At 34.0% G+C, this 17,564-nt stretch overlaps 1 protein-coding gene across 1 annotated transcript in view; it reads left to right on the plus strand.

The window, feature by feature from the left end:
• Window positions 1-5,922, plus strand: part of ZNF804A (zinc finger protein 804A) — a 329,558-nt gene extending 323,636 nt beyond the window's left edge. The window contains exons 3-4 of the mRNA XM_003253825.4: window positions 78-208; window positions 2,222-5,922. Coding sequence (XP_003253873.2) covers window positions 78-208; window positions 2,222-5,456 — 3,366 coding nt within the window. The 3' untranslated portion in view covers window positions 5,457-5,922. The remainder of the gene's footprint in view (window positions 1-77; window positions 209-2,221) is intronic.
• The last annotated feature ends 11,642 nt before the right edge of the window (window positions 5,923-17,564 follow it).

A 17,564-nucleotide genomic window follows, 5' to 3' on the forward strand; every position in this document is an offset into this window, starting at 1 on the left:
ATTTCAACAATAACAATGAAACTTTAAAACTTCTGTAGAACAAAATACAATTAATCGTTTCCAACTTTTTTTAACAGAGGCTCAAGGAACTGAAACAAAGGGAATTTGCTCGAAATGTAGCATCTAAATCCAGGAAAGATGAAAGAAAACAGGAAAAGGCACTCCAACGCCTGCACAAGCTGGCTGAGCTAAGAAAGGAAACTGTATGGTAAGTATCCAATGAAATTGTAAGTTTTCTTAAAACATGACCAAAAAAGTGGTATAGGGGGAGTCAGAAATAAAGGGCACAAATCTATTTATTACTGTACCCAGAATAAGGCACACATGTTTTCATGGCCTTCTGTAGGCTGTAAACAGTAATTTGAATTAGAATTTTATGTAAACACCTGTTTAATGCACATTTCAGTAAAAAGCCAAAATTACTGTAATTTTGGATTAAAAAATACACTTTATGTTATTATTTAAGCTATCTTAGTTGAAAGCTACCCTATTTCTTGGTGATACTCAAACATTTAATTGAGGAAGACAGCAAGGCAGTATCTTATGACCCTTTTAACAAAAAGAGTTTTTAGAGATACTTTTTAAAATGCAAATTTGGAGAACTTCTATTTAAAATTATGTTTAAGATTCTTTTTCTAAAAAAAGATAAGAATTTTGCTTGAGAAGCAGACCAACATTAGGTGCGCTGTGAATAAAGTCTAACTGGGCTGTTAGAGGTTCACAACTCTTAAACTTTGATCTGCTTCTAACAGTGAGCAGCTATTAGGTGTGAAGCCAGGGCAAAGTTATTAAAATAAGACTTTTTAAAAGTAGTCTTTGTTTCTCCAATAAATGAAGCCTCTCTTATTATTGTCTATATCAAAATTATTTCATTCCAAATCTACTTTTTGCTGAATAATGTTATGGGATACGTTGACATATCGAAACATTGTTAAGGATGCCAAATTTGTAAAAACCAAAATAAAATGTATATGTATTTGGAATCCTACATGCAACTGTTAAAAACAGATGCTACTGCTGTTCAGTTACACCAGTCAGATATGTTTACTTTTTGTGGTAATGAATAAAAAATTACACAAATTTTAACTATAGAGAATCATGGAACCTATGTAACTTAATGCTCTATAAATAGAATTTGCAAATATAAATTATGACATATTAAGTGAACTAGAGCTAATAATGATATACACAAAAAGCAATACTGTTTATTTAAATTATTATCCTCAGTATAAAGCACATATTTTACATTATATATACACACAACCACACATACATGATTTTTGCATTAATTTTGTGCTTCAAAAGATGAGAAAAGAAAGTCGTTCTGTTACTTAGCAGATAAAACAATGAAGCAATACATTGTGTTAGTGGTTAGATAAAAGAAATGTCCAACTAAAATTTTCTTGTCTACTTATAATATTTAAAACACTGAATTTTTAGAATAGCAGGAATTTTCTTCACACACAGTTCTGTTAAGGATAAGGTTTAGGGTTTTCTTATATTTATGCGTTTGTCAGTATAGTTCTTTTCATCAGAACACACTACAGTGTAATGTAATTCCAAATAAGTTATATTTTAAGTGAATTGTCTTTTATCCTGCATTTACTGCATGTTGTGATATAATGTATAACTTCAGGATGATTTTAAATATTGAGACTAACAATTTCCAAAGAGTCAGGGCTCTTATAAAGCTAGTACTATCTCTTAGTTACCTTTGCCCACACCAATTGGGCTATAGTAGAGTCTTGGTGAATGCTGGGTGAATTGAATTGTTCAACCAAATTCCCAGCTTTTCTGCAGTCATGATTAAGGGTTTCGTTTAGAACTTTCATCATATTTACCATATAGCAGCAATGATATTAAGTATTTGTGAATCAAAAGTAATTTTACTTTAGACAATACAACACTTCAAAATATCACGGAAGAGGCCATGAAGGTAGAAAATTTTAGTCAGATAGCACTGGTTAAGAGCATATCCTCAACATTGCTCTTAACAGCTATAACAGCAACTTCAGGACAATATTTCCAAGTTAATCCAAACAGTACAACAAGTAAATGATATTGTGGCACCATGGAAAGTGCTTACACCATATGAAAGCAATTCTGTCACAAAGATTTAAAAATTTGAAAAAATATTTTAATGACTGTTTAAAGATGTAAATATTTGACTATTTTTTTTTCTCAAAAGCTATTTAACACACACTTCTGTTTCTTTTTCTAGCGCTCCTGGAAGTGGCCCCATGTTCAAATCAACAACTGTTACTGTGAGAGAAAACTGTAATGAAATTTCCCAACGAGTTGTTGTGGATTCAGTTAATAATCAGCAAGATTTCAAATATACTTTGATTCATAGTGAAGAGAATACTAAAGATGCTACCACTGTTGCTGAAGATCCAGAAAGTGCAAATAATTATACAGCAAAAAATAACCAAGTTGGGGATCAAGCCCAGGGGATTCACAGACACAAAATCGGCTTTTCTTTTGCATTTCCAAAGAAAGCATCCGTGAAGCTAGAGTCCTCAGCTGCAGCCTTCTCTGAATACAGTGATGATGCCTCAGTGGGAAGAGGATTTAGCAGAAAAAGTAGATTTGTCCCCAGTGCTTGTCATCTTCAACTATCTTCACCAACAGATGTGCTTTTGAGTTCTGAGGAGAAAACTAACTCTTTTCATCCACCAGAGGCAATGTGCACAGACAAAGAAACTGCTCAAACTCAAGAGATAAAAGAAGTCTCTAGTGAAAAAGATGCATTATTATTACCTTCATTTTGCAAGCTTCAACTTCAGTTATCTTCTGATGCAGATAATTGTCAAAATTCAGTCCCATTATCAGATCAAATACCACTGGAGAGTGTTGTTATTAATGAAGACATACCTGTTAGTGGTAACAGTTCTGAGTTGTTAGGAAATAAATCCACAGTTTTTGACATGTCTAATGATTGCATTTCTGTGCAAGCTACCACAGAGGAAAATGTTAAGCATAACGAGGCATCCACAACTGAGACTGAAAGCAAAAATGGTCCCGAGATATTGGCCCCTTCAAATACTGAAGAGGTTAACATAACTATACATAAGAAAACAAATTTCTGCAAAAGACAATGTGAGCCATTTGTACCTGTCCTTAACAAACACAGATCTACAGTTCTTCAGTGGCCATCAGAAATGCTGGTTTATACAACTACTAAACCATCAATTTCCTATAGCTGTAATCCTCTATGTTTTGACTTCAAGTCTACTAAAGTAAATAATAATCCAGATAAAAATAAGCCAGACTTAAATGGTCTTTGTTCTCAGCAGAAGCAGGGAGACATTTGCACGGAACCACTTTCAGATTGCAAGGATGTATCTACAGAAGGACTCGCTGATTATGAAATTGGAAGTAGCAAAAATAAATATACCCAAGTCACTCCTCTTTTGGCTGATGATATCCTCTCCAGTGGTTGTGATTCTGGAAAAAATGAGAACACGGGTCAGAGGTATAAAAACATTTCCTGTAAGATCAGAGAAACAGAAAAGTATAATTTTACTAAACGTCAAATAAAACAGGACACTCTAGATGAAAAATACAACAAAATAAGGTTGAAAGAGACTCATGAATACTGGTTCCATAAAAGTAGAAGAAAGAAAAAAAGAAAAAAGTTATGTCAGCATCATCATATGGAGAAAACCAAAGAATCAGAAACTCGCTGCAAAATGGAAGCAGAGAATAGTTACACTGAAAATGCTGGGAAATATCTATTGGAACCAATTTCAGAAAAGCAGTATTTAGCTGCAGAGCAATTATTAGACTCACATCAGTTACTTGATAAAAGGCCCAAATCAGAATCCATATCCTTAAGTGACAATGAAGAAATGTGTAAAACATGGAATACTGAATACAACACTTATGATACTATCAGTTCTAAAAACCACTGTAAAAAGAACACAATACTTTTAAATGGACAATCAAATCCAACAGTGATACATTCTGGGAAACATAATTTAACATATTCTAGAACTTACTGTTGTTGGAAAACCAAAATGTCAAGCTGTAGTCAGGATCACAGAAGCTTAGTTCTTCAAAATGATATGAAATGCATGAGTCAGAATCAGGCTGTTAAAAGAGGTTACAATTCTGTCATGAATGAATCAGAAAGATTCTATCGAAAACGTAGACAACATTCACATTCTTATTCTTCAGATGAAAGTTTAAATCGACACAATCATTTACCAGAAGAATTTTTGAGGCCACCAAGTACTTCAGTTGCTCCCTGTAAGCCTAAAAAGAAACGGAGGCGAAAAAGAGGCAGATTCCACCCCGGATTTGAAACTTTAGAACTCAAAGAAAATACAGATTATCCCATGAAAGACAATTCTTCCTTAAATCCTCTGGATAGGTTAATAAGTGAAGACAAAAAAGAGAAAATGAAACCACAAGAAGTTGCAAAAATTGAAAGGAACTCAGAACAAACAAACCAATTAAGAAACAAACTGTCTTTCCACCCTAACAATCTCCTTCCTTCTGAAACCAATGGTGAAACTGAGCATTTAGAAATGGAGACCACTTCTGGTGAATTGTCAGATGTTTCCAGTGATCCCACCACATCTGTCTATGTAGCTAGTGCCCCAACAAAAGAAGCAATCGACAACACCCTGCTTGAACACAAAGAAAGAAGTGAGAATATAAATCTTAATGAAAAGCAAATTCCTTTTCAGGTGCCTAATATTGAAAGGAACTTTAGACAGCCACAGCCTAAATCCTATCTTTGCCATTATGAACTGGCTGAGGCCCTTCCACAAGGAAAGATGAATGAGACACCAACTGAGTGGCTGCGTTATAATTCAGGAATCCTTAACACACAACCACCATTACCATTCAAGGAAGCACATGTCAGTGGTCATACTTTTGTAACAGCTGAGCAAATCCTGGCTCCATTAGCTTTACCAGAGCAAGCATTATTGATCCCACTAGAAAACCATGACAAATTCAAAAATGTACCATGTGAGGTCTACCAGCACATTCTGCAGCCAAACATGCTGGCCAACAAGGTTAAATTTACCTTTCCTCCAGCTGCCCTCCCACCCCCTAGCACACCTCTGCAGCCTTTGCCTTTGCAGCAGTCCTTATGTTCTACCTCTGTAACCACTATCCATCACACTGTTTTGCAGCAGCACGCTGCAGCTGCTGCAGCTGCAGCTGCAGCCGCAGCTGCAGGAACCTTTAAAGTGCTTCAGCCACACCAACAATTTATTTCCCAAATCCCAGCTCTCACCAGAACCTCATTACCTCAGATCTCAGTAGGACCGAGGCTTTGTCCTGGGAACCAGCCAACTTTTGTTGCTCCTCCTCAGATGCCAATCATTCCAGCTTCCGTTCTTCATCCTAGCCATCTGGCTTTCCCATCTTTACCCCATGCACTCTTTCCTTCACTGCTTTCCCCACACCCTACTGTCATCCCTTTGCAACCTCTCTTCTAGTCATCACCATAATGGGAAAAAAATACTCTTGTGAAAACTATTGCTATATGCGTTACGTGTTCATCTATGTGGGTACCTGGCTATTTAACTGGTGGAAATAAACTGGCCGATATATGGCCTCATTGGTTTGAAATCATTTACTGTAAGTGTAATGATGCAAATAAATCCCTAAGTTTCTGATATATAATATTATCAAAGCACTGAATAGTTTGAAAATCAATACAATATATGCTGTATATTAAAATGATGTCTTAACAGTATGTATAATGTACATAAAATATATTTATAGTACTCTAATTTATGTTGTAAAGTATGCTCCCTTGGTTTTTCTTAATCTTTGTGTATTTGCACCTATTTAACGTTTAGACAAAGCTGATGGCACTATGTTTTGTACCATGTTCCTTGAAACTGTAAATTCAGTGAAAAATATCTCTTGCAATAAATTTTTGTTAACTATTTAAGTAAATCAAACTTTTGTTTTTAGTTGGTTTTCCCTGTTTTAGGAATGTATAGTAACAATAGGTGTTGGATTTATATCACTTTACTCATACACAGGAATCTCTGAATCTCCAAGGCCCATCAAAATATCCTCGGAGCTCTATCAATACTTCAACTATGATACTATCTTTTAGAATAGTATAACAGAGGACAGAGGGTCGATCTGTTTTTCTGTTTTTCCAGTGTTACTTATACACATAGTTTACTATATTTTCTAAACAATTGGTCCCCTCTTTAGACAATAATCCATGGAAATTCATGTTAAAGTAATTTTAGTATTTGGGTGGGTAATAACTCAAAAATATGCAAAGTATATAGTATTCTTTCTGGAATTCTAGAACAGGACTAATAGACAAGCAATGTAAATAACCAATATAAGTGCTTATAATGTTTAAATTCCCAAATTTATTGTGTTTATTTTTAATTATTGTGGGAAATACGTGGAAATATTGGCATGAATTAAGGAATAGGTTTAACTTTAATATACTACTGCCTGTTTTATAACATCTTAGGATGAATGGCATAAACACAATCTGTATAAGGGTGTTACTCTTAATTGAGAATCTGGAAGTGGGATGGAGAGTAAATAAATAGCCCTTCTATCTGCAAATCTTTCTAGTAGTTATGTTTGTATCATATTTTTAAATCGCTCAGGAACAATTAGAAAGTCCACATCACTCTTCCAGATTCTGCTTAATTTAATTTATTTATTTATTTATTTTTGAGACAGAGTCTGCTCTGTTGCCCAGGTTGGAGCGCAGTGACACGATCTTGGCTCACTGCAACCTCTGCCTCCCGGGTTCAAGCAATTCTCCTGCCTCACCCTCACGAGTAGCTGGGATTACAGGTGCATGCCACCACGCCTGGCTAATTTTTGCATTTTTAGTACGGACGGGGTTTTTCCATGTTGGTCAGGCTGGTCTCGAACTCCTGACCTCAAATGATCCACCTGCCTCGGCTTCCCAAAGTGCTGGGATTACAGGCTCTGCTTCATTTTTAATGACCTCTGCATTACTGCTCACTCAAGTGCTTTTATGTGTATTTAAGAATATAATGAGTCAATAGAGAACTAGGAAACAGCACGCTTTCCCCAAGAACATTTCTTATACCCGTCCCAGTCCATACCATTGGCAAGACAAAGTATACATCCCTGTTAAAGTGGGTTGTCCTCACCATTTGCAATGAGAGCAGATTATAGTAGCCTGGCAATAAATCCAGGGTTTCAGAGCCCAACTGAGTCACTTTAAATGGAAAGCAAGTTTTAAATGATGCTGTACTGAGGAAATATTTCATATGGCTAGCATAGGAACTGGATTACCCTAAATAATTAGGGACCTAAAAGTATTTTCCCATATAAAAATAATCAATATTTAATTATATCTTATGTAAGAAAAATAAGAAAGAAAATCTAGGCCATTTACTTTCATGATATTTGGCATAATAATCACTGGTTTATTTGAATGTTCACCTGAAAATGATTGTGAAAGACTGAGTATACCACTTAATGATTGACTAATAAGTAGATAAAAATAATAAGGAAGCAATTTCATGTCAAATGCTGTAAGATAATATGTTCAAAAAACAAGAACTAAAATTTGAATGGATGATTTTTTTCCCCAGGCAAAATATTTGAAACTATCTTTGAAGATAAAATAGATGGAGATATCTACTGGGGAATGCTGACCCAGTTTGTTTTTAATCTGTCACAGCAGAATTGTTGTTTTTGATGTTAAAAAATCAAACCAAGTGTTTGACTTTAAAACATGCATATTTTCCTCTTCTTTGTATCTTCTATCATCTTGGTTGTTCACCTCTTACCTCTTGTTTTAATCCTACAATTGCATTGTTTCCTGATCTTTTTTAACGTTATTGCAGACATTATTTGTGTATTATGTGCCTCCTTTTCTTTCACCATGTTATCTTCATGTTTTTCAAATTCTGTTTCTCTCATTTATTTGTTAAATGATATGGTTAGGTATGGTTAACTTTTTAGTTGTAGGAGAATGTACCTGATTGCTAGATATATGACAGGAATTTCTAGAAACTTTGAGGAGGAAAGTTCTCAATTAAGATTAATTAAAACTCAGCTTTGCAGATAAAATAATTGGTTCTCATGGATACCAGGTCTGGACAAGAAACTTGAACCTAGTTAATCACCGTCAAAGTCAGTCTGATTATAAAAAATTCTTCTAGTTTTCTGATAGATTGCTAAGATATTGCTTACATGGTCTGGGCATCTGTTATGTGTCAAGGACTCAAAATGAATGGATGGTGAGACACACATATTCATCTATTCTGACAATATCAATTCCAGAATCAAGGAAATCAGGCCAATAGGCTGAAGAACAACAATGAGCACAGCAACCAGACAGGTAAGTCAGAGAGCTGTCATTAGGCAGTGAGGCTGTCAGAGGACCACCAGGCAAGCCCATATTAATGGCAGCAAGAGTCAAGCCATTAGGGCAGTCATACTCTGGAATTAGCTTTGGATGCTGGCTGATGGTGCACTATAAGTTGTATCCTGAAGAAAAAATTTCAGTCCTTTCCCAGCATAAATTGTTGTACATCCTATATACTTTGGAAATTTAAATGATTCTAACACTATCTCTTACCCACCGTCTCTAGTCTGCTAGTTACAGGCATTGTCATACCATTTGTTATTGTAAGGATGAATGATTTGGAAAATAGAAAGAAACATGAATGTAGAAAGTAACTGTAGCCAATTAACAAAGGTTTTTATATTGGGTAATACAAAGGAAAGTCGTCCACAACTTCAACTACTATGCATATGTCAATTATACATTTTCTCCAAGTTTTTTTTATAAGTCAAAGTCCTATATCAAACTGTCTACAGGACATCTTAACCTGGATATCTTCCAAGTATTTTGAACTCAGAACTCAAACCCATCATCTTACTTTATACATACTACCAAAATCTGTTCTTTTCTGTGTTTCTAAACTTTGTGGATATCATTATAATAAACCTGTTATTCAAGTTATAAGTTTATGCCCACATCAAAGCAATCAAGAATGATTTGGCTCTATTTCCTTAAATTTTTTTTCAGTTCCATTTCTCCTGCTTGTAGTTGTCCATATGCTGAATTGCTGTTTTAAATAATGTCTCCATCCTCCCAGTCTCCCTTTTCTGCAATTCATCCTCTAACACTGCTCTCACCAGGGCTACATTTTTAAAATGTAGTCTTATTATAACATGTCCGTACTTTAAAACTTATTCGGAGTTTTCAATTATTCTCAAGATAAACACCGAAGTCCTTAGTATGTCTTGGAAAATCTGTGCTGAAGTAGGTTCCAGCCTCTCAGGATCATTCCTTCCAGCTCTCCTCTGGGCCAAGCATTCTAATGTACTGATCTACATCTCCCTTGAGCTTGTGTAAGCATGTTTTGCTGTCCTACAATGCCTTACTCTCTCTATATTTCTTCACTTGGATAACCACTAATGAGCCAAAATTCAAGGTGTCGATTTCTTTTAGGAATTCTCTCCCAGGTTCCCCCTCTCGCCTAATGAGATGGCTTCTTGTCTTCTCTCTTCCCCTAACATGCCGAGCACAAGTTTTGTCACAGAGTATTCTCTGTGTCGAATATATTGCCTTGTTTGTCAAAATCACTAGACTGAGAGCTCCTTGAGTCTCTGTAGAATGTAACATATAGTAAACATTTAAAAAAATTTTGTTAAGTGAATAATAAAATGAATTGAAAAAATATAATTAAAATCTATGAAGAGTGTACTAGGGTTCCAGAATTGTTACCTATTTTTACTCCAAACAAGTCCTAAATCCTTCTAAATAAAAAGGTAATTTTTCAAAACACAAAATAGGGTTTCAAAATGTTAAATATATAGAACTTTTTTTTAATGGAATTGTAGATCACTTAAAAGAGAACTCCACACCAAAAATCAAAGCACAACTTTAACCCTTTCTTCTGGCCCAAGAGGAAGGCTCAAACTTTACTGTATTGATCTTGATCTCAATGTATTTAATTACCTACCTATTTATCTATCTGTTTATTATTTATCTAATCTATCCTGCATCTATCATCTTTCTATCATTTTATTAATACTTGCTACCAAACATAACATATTATTATGTATCAGACACTAAACTAGTTTTCAGGGCCAGAGATATTAATAGAACATACTTGCTATTCAGATATTTGAGTCTAGTATGGAAAGCAGACATGCAAAATCTTGTATTTAGCCATCCAAAGTTTGAGATTTCATTATTCATCAATTAAAATAGATTGAATTTATATTCAGCATTGCATTACACCACTGTCCTGTGTTCTTCATTCCTCATTTTTTTATCTACTTTTTTTTTCTCTACTTACTTGTTTGCTAAGCCACTGTCATTTATGTGTCCTTGGGAGAGAATGTTGCCCCTGGGAAGTTTTCCAATAAGCTGTTTACCTTCTCTCACAAATAAAATTGGATAAAGGATTGAGACTTATTTATATCATGAGCTGATGCCCAAAGTCCTGCTTTAGAAGCAACAGTAGAAGGCTGTGCAGTTAGTTCCAAAGTGCTGACTTTGGCTGAAATATAGGCCACCATCTACCAGCCTTGTGGATTACATCCTTATCCCCCCATCCAAGATGGCAAGCATTGGTTCAGAGGAAGAGACCGCTTTTTGTTTTTTACACAAAGACATCATTGCCCACTAAGCCAAATGCCTAGAGCAAGATACTTTTACTTATTGATACAAGCATTTTGTAGACTAGCACCTGCCCTGAGCTTTCGACCGTTAAGAATGTGAGCTCTGGAATCTACTTGAGCCTGGAATTTCCTGGTAGAAAACTAAAAGTGTAACCAGCTTTCTTCTTATTTAACATCCTAAACTGTTATTTTTAAATAATCTCTTTTATTTTCTCCTTTAATCTCCTAAACTCTTATTTTTATCAGCTTAACAATAACCCACAACATTTGGACAAACTTGTTATTTTTAAATGACCTCATTATTTTTATTGATTGTATCTTTTTGTGCTAATTATTATTTTGAATATATGTGTTTACATATTTAACTAATATTAATATTTTCAGTTTTAAAAATTCTGGTTTTAGGACAGGTGCGGGGGCTCACACCTGTAATCCCAGCACTTTGGGAAGCCGAGGCAGGCAGATCACTTGAGGCCAGGAGTTTGAGATTAGCCTGGCTAACGTGGTGAAACCCCCTCTCTGCTAAAAATACAAAAATTAGCCGGGCATGGTGGCAGGCACCTATAACGCCAGCTACTTGGCAGGCTGAGACAGAAAAATCGCCTGAACCCGGGAGGCGGAGATTGCAATGAGTCAAAAAAAGCCGATGCACTCCAGGAACACAGCAAGACTGTCTCAAAAAAAAAAAAAAAAAAAAAAAAGAAAAGAAAAAGAAAAAAAATCTGGTTTCAACTGCTGCATTTTAATTTTTTACAAATTACTTCCTAACATTTTTCATGTGGTGATTTTCTATACTTTTATTATCTTCACAGTATTTAGAATATTTTATTATGTACTCTAGATTTTTAAAAAATAGATCTCATTACATTTCAATTGAACTAAGCATACTTTGTTTAGTATTGTTACCTTTCGTATCTAGACTGTATTGATTAAGACTATTTTAGTTATTTCATTTAATATTAATTTTATTTCTTTTTTCAACATGTTTATTGATGGTATGGGCATAAAACATACATTCTTTGGGAAGGGCCCACATATTAAGTAAAGGAGTTTTGATGACACGCCTTACATTAAACCTTTAGTTTTTTCCAAAAAGGTTCTATTATCTCTAATTCCATAACCAACAACTCTACCCAGACCTGAATTTTTATTGGACCTTACAAGAACTAAGATTCAATTAACTAGAAGCAAGACTTGAGTAATTGTGTAAAAGAATCATTTTCCTTTTGCTCCAGTAGCTTTGTGCAATTACTTAACCTCTAACTGGAAAACCCTCTCATAGCCTAAGCTCCCTGGTTACTCTACTTAGTTAACATTCCCCTCGAGAACAAGAGTAGATCCTATGCTCCTTCTTAGCTCCTGTTGGCACTGTATTGTGTTCTGCAGAATGTAACTGCTGCCTCAGGTTTGCTCCTGTTGTGTTTTCTAATTGATCCAACGTCTTGCTAGTGCCTAAGCTTGCAACCCAGACAGTGTCTTGATTATTCTAGTTGAACTTGTTGAAACCAGCTTCTGCAACTGAGTAAATTATGTTTGTTCTGGATGCTTATTGACTTACATTGCACATTATCCTCCTTTTGAATAATTCCCCTTATATTTCTTGACAGAGCTTACCTAAGTTACAACATTTTAAAGTCAAAGAGACTTTAGTTTTTAAAAATCCAACATTTAAGATGCCTTAATATTGAAGCCCATGTTTTCTATGCATCTCTGAAAATAGCTATGTTTCAAATTAATGCTTTGAGTTTTGACTAATCTGCTTACCGCATTCAACTTGTTTTTTAATCTAATGATTTTGCAAGTGACTATTACTTCAACTTATGTCAGTTGGCAGAGAATCAATCTTCACATTAAAATGATAAGCCTCAAACAGATTATAGTTTTTATTAAATGGCTTTCATTCCTAGAACATTTGTACTGAAAGAAAACAATGATAGAAATATTAATAAGTTTTGAGATGTGAAATCTTTTATTTTCTATCCTGCATTGCAACTTTTAAGACCATGACCTTTGTGAGCCCATACAATTTCTTAGGTAGTGTGAAGCATAATGTAATATTTTAAATACATTTTACACATTAGCAATTATAATTGCATTTTATAGTACCTAAGGATTAATTATGTGCTTGCCAATCCTCTGTGCTAATATATAACACTGTCTTGACAATATCTTTTAAAATTGCTAAACAAATATAATATAACATTATTCCATCTAGAAAAGCTTTGCCTAAATATGTTAGCATAGAAAAGACTCTACAGCAATGCATTTGTGTATAAATAAATGTAGTACTGTTAGAGGTAGCTATTAAAGCTCATTGTGGTTATACTGTCAATTTGTTGGAGGTTCTGTCTATTTTAAGAACTGGTTTATCCATTTTGACTAGAATGAGACTTTACCAACAATGAAGTTTAAAAGTTGGCTATAGATACAGAGTTTTAGATAGAGTACAAAAACAAAACCTTCTGTATGAAAAATAATTCATTATAGCATTTCAGCAAACAAATCTAAAATTAAATTACATGTGAGACCTGAACTTAGTGACAGAAACTGGATTAAAAAAAAAATCTCAAAATCTGTTACATGAAAGCTGCTTTGCAGTACTGAATGCTTTCTCTCTTCCTTCCCAGGAATGAGTGCCCATTGTACTACATGATAGTAACTGCCTGCAACTTCTGAACATTCTCCCCTTGGCAAGGCTACTCTTCCTTTACAGTCACAGTCAAGAGGTTGAGTAAAGCAGGCCACAGTGTTCCTATACCACGTTGTCCCATAGTGCCTTTGGAAAGGAACAAGTATGTGGCTTTCTTAATTAATGGGCTGGGACATTTTGAGGTAGGTAAAGGAATTACAAAGTGGGAGTATAAATGCTAAATCAGGCACTGAGTATGACTTTACCCCGTTAAACAAAAACAAAACCCCAAAAACCCTCATTCACAAGGAGGTAATGTTTTTGTTCCTAACCTGGCTCACTTGCCCTCAGGTATGCTGCATTCCTTTCAAAACGACTTCAAGTCTTCATCCTATTTTGAGAGATGTAAACTTTTACTGCTGCTTCAGCAAATAACAAATTTTCCGAAGTCCAAATCATTCAGTTAGGACTAGCACACAGGGAGGGACATGGCAGTCTACCCTCTACTGGTCATTATCACTTCTATTTTCACAAAAGTCCAGAGCTAGAGGCATTGGATTCCATGTCTGCAGGAAGTCTGGGATGAGTTTCGTCTCTCTAACCATACTTTATGGAACAAACATACACATAGCACACACATGCACACCTCCCAAGGGCTGCCTGATCGCTGCTGCATGGAATTCCTGGACATTTTCTCCTTAGTGAGATGCTAGCCTCCGTCTCTCTGCAGTCACAGTCAAGAAATGGAGTGGAATATACACTCAGGTACATTATAATATAAGATGGAAAAAAAAATTCCCAAGTACTGGAAAACTGTAAGACACCTTCGTTTTCTATGTCATCAATAAATCTCATGTTTCCCTAGGTCTTCCAGAATAAGGGAGACAAACACAGTTATACCAGGAAAATGACATGATAACTATTCTAGTAAATTATTGAATAAATAATTCTTTAGCCAAGGTCACTTGTCCTCAGTTTTGATCAGTGCTCAGGAGGAGATAAACTATGCCTAATGATATAACCATTCTATACCCCTGCTGGCTATAACCACGCTATTGTCATATTTGACGTGCCTCTTCAATTAAATGCCTTTATAGGCTAACTTGTCTCTTATGATCATTTATGTCTAATATGTTCCAGGCACTCTCCTAGGCTCTGAAGAGTAAACAGTGAATAGAAATAAAGTCTATCAACAAGGAATTTAGAGTCTAAAGGGGAAATTGAAAAACAAATAGCCAATTTCATAAGATGGCTGAGTAATATAATAAATTTAATAAACATAATATGTTGAGACAGCATATAGCATATTAAGAATAAAAGGAGAAATTTTGATAAATGAAGGAAGAGAAAAGCAACACAAAAGCCAGAGAACTCATTAAGGAATTTATGTGTAAGATGATAGTCACTAATAGTTTTTAAATAGCAAGGTAAATAACCCTCATTGAGAGTATCAGGTTAGAATTATCAGTAGGATTCTATAAGAAAGAGTGGATTAGTGTGTGTGTGTTCATTGGTGGGTGTTGAGGAGACCAGAAAAATAAAGGAAGTTTCAAGTTCTAGCTAGCAAATAGAAATCATATTATTTTGATAATCAAAAAGTTAGATAATCTATAAGTCTTGCAGGGGTTTATGTTATAGGAGAAGTTTTGGAAGAGGGCAAAAGAGGATTTACAAATGAAATTTAAGTTTCTGGCCTGCATAATTAGGTTGAAGTGGTTATTCATAAATAATAAAAGGAGAGAAGATAGAAGTGAAAGACAGTAAGCAAAAGTTGGAGAATGGAAGATAACATCTTCAAATACTGTAATTTTGTAAGATACATCCTTTGGGGGAAACTGGGCCAAAGGTACATGGGATATCTTCATATTATTTCTTGCAACCGCATGTGAATCTACTATAATCTCAAAAAAAAAGACAATTAAAAGAGAAATTTGAGGTACCTAGAATATATCTAAGTAGGGCAGTCTTATAAATAGTTCAAGCTGTAGTAGGAGCCCTCTTAACTGAAACAATAAAAACATGTTTGTTGTCTATCACTTACTTAAAGTGATGAAGTACACATTAAGGCACATATGCACACAGGCACAGTATAAGCGTTGTGTACTAACTCACATTATCTTGTTGTATTTTAAATTTACCAACATTGTGCTATAGATCCAAGGTCTTTGCTTTGAATTTATTCAAAGTTATTAGTCATCTTTTCTTACATAATCCTTTGAAGCTATTGGTCATCTTTTTCTACATAATCCATACTCAAAATAAATCATCTATGGACTTCTAAGTTTTGTTATTTAAAATGTACTGAGTACTTAAATGCATTTCTGAACAAATTAAAATTGTGTTTTTAAATTATTTATTTTTCTCCTATCTTATATAGCTATACTTACACCACAGTTAAAATAATTTAGTTAGCAACCACCTTAATTTAGAATTTCTAAATCATGCTAAGGAATAAACTGTATCTGCTTATATTCACATTTTGTCATTTCATTTAACACTGAATTAAATTATATAATTATAGTAGCAAATGAAACATGAACAATGTGATCTGAGAACAAACAAATCTGAATTTTGGTAAGCAAATTATCAACAGTAGTGATGGTAAGTGTAATGGTGTCCTACAGCATATCCTAACAGCTACTCATTATGCCTTGAGAATCAGTTTTAAAGGGAATTTAGAATTCAGTTACTCTGAAAAGATACAAATGCAGATCATTTAAAAATAATCTATTATACAGGTATAAAGTTAAAAAGCACATATATACACATACACATATACTAAGGAAATGTATTTTGGAATCATCACCCTATTCATTTTAACTGAAATCTTATAAGATTTGAGATTACCCTCTGAAAAAATGTATAGACTTCAGAGAGAAGTGGATCCTGGAAATAGCAACCAGCATTTAAGCTTGGGAAGAGGAAACAACTACAGAGGACACAGAAAGTATCCATAGAGCTTGAATATAAACTAGAAAATTATAGCACCATGAAAATGGTAGCAAGAGACAGTTTTAAGTAAAAGGGCAAGTTAAGAGTTGTCAATAGCTTTAAGTGTTTAAGTAAATGAGAAGCATGCATTCTTCATTTCATGACCTAAGCCATTGCTGAGTCTGATATGGTAGTATTAACAGAATGGTAAGCCTAGAAGCCACATTGCATTGACTTTAAAAGAGAATTGTGGGCGAGAAAATATATGCAAAGCTTTTTAGAATACTTACAAAGGGGTAGAAAGAAATAGAATTATGGTTATAAACACTACAAAAATAGGTTTAGATTTTATAATGATGTCCAAGTCTACTGCATGTATATGAAGATTTGACTAAGTATAAGATCATGTTTATCAATTAATTTATGTGCAACTTAGATTCCTTATATATTAATATAGAGCTTGAATGTATGCTTAGAATATCCTCTGGACTTAAATTCTGTAAAGCAGTTCCAAGTTGTTCACTGATGTTATTCATGTAAATTTTTTTGAAATTTCCTAGTAAAACAAATATAATTTATTGATTATTTTTCCTTAGTATCATTATTCATGTTTCCTTTTAGGATACAGTTGAATGTGAGGAAACCAAATTATATAAGGAAACCTGGATAAGACTAATTCTATACGATATGAAAAATGACTGTAGATATTCATATGTTCAAAAATATTAGCCAAATAACTGGAAATAGGCATAAGGAAATCTGAGACATTTTTAAAGGTTTAATATTTTAACTTTATATGGGACATCTGTTTTACATAATTCACATGTATGTAAATATTAATGTGTTGAATATATTTTACTTAATATCATACTTTGAGAATTAAATGGTCCATATTCCTTATTATTTAACACACTTTCAATAGAGATAACTTAATCAATTAAAATCAGTCACAATTTTATCGATTCATAAAGTCAACACCTTTTGCATTTTCAAGTTTATATTATGTGCCCTATTTCATTTAATAATATAATTTTTCCCTTTACTATTTTATTGATAAATCAAAATATTAAGGCAAATTCTATGGCAAGATTAATTTTATGTATTTTTTTTAGAAAACAAAAAAGCTTTCTTTGTTCTCCTATGTCCTTGTTGCTATTTTGATTTTTTTCTTTTAGTGAACTATACCTTAAGACACTTTTATAGTTTGTAATCATTCGTAATGGTTTTTGGCCATTAAAAATAATATTAATTTTAAATAATTAATTTATTATTTAAAAATTTATGCTTGGCATGCACCCAAGAAGTTTGAACTTGTTAATTCCTTGTGGAATGGTTTCATCAGTACTAGACTGGAAATTTTCTATTCTTTTCTTATTCACAA

The sequence above is a fragment of the Nomascus leucogenys genome, chromosome 22a, assembly GCF_006542625.1.
Source record: "Nomascus leucogenys isolate Asia chromosome 22a, Asia_NLE_v1, whole genome shotgun sequence".
Classification (NCBI taxonomy): Eukaryota; Metazoa; Chordata; class Mammalia; order Primates; family Hylobatidae; genus Nomascus; species Nomascus leucogenys.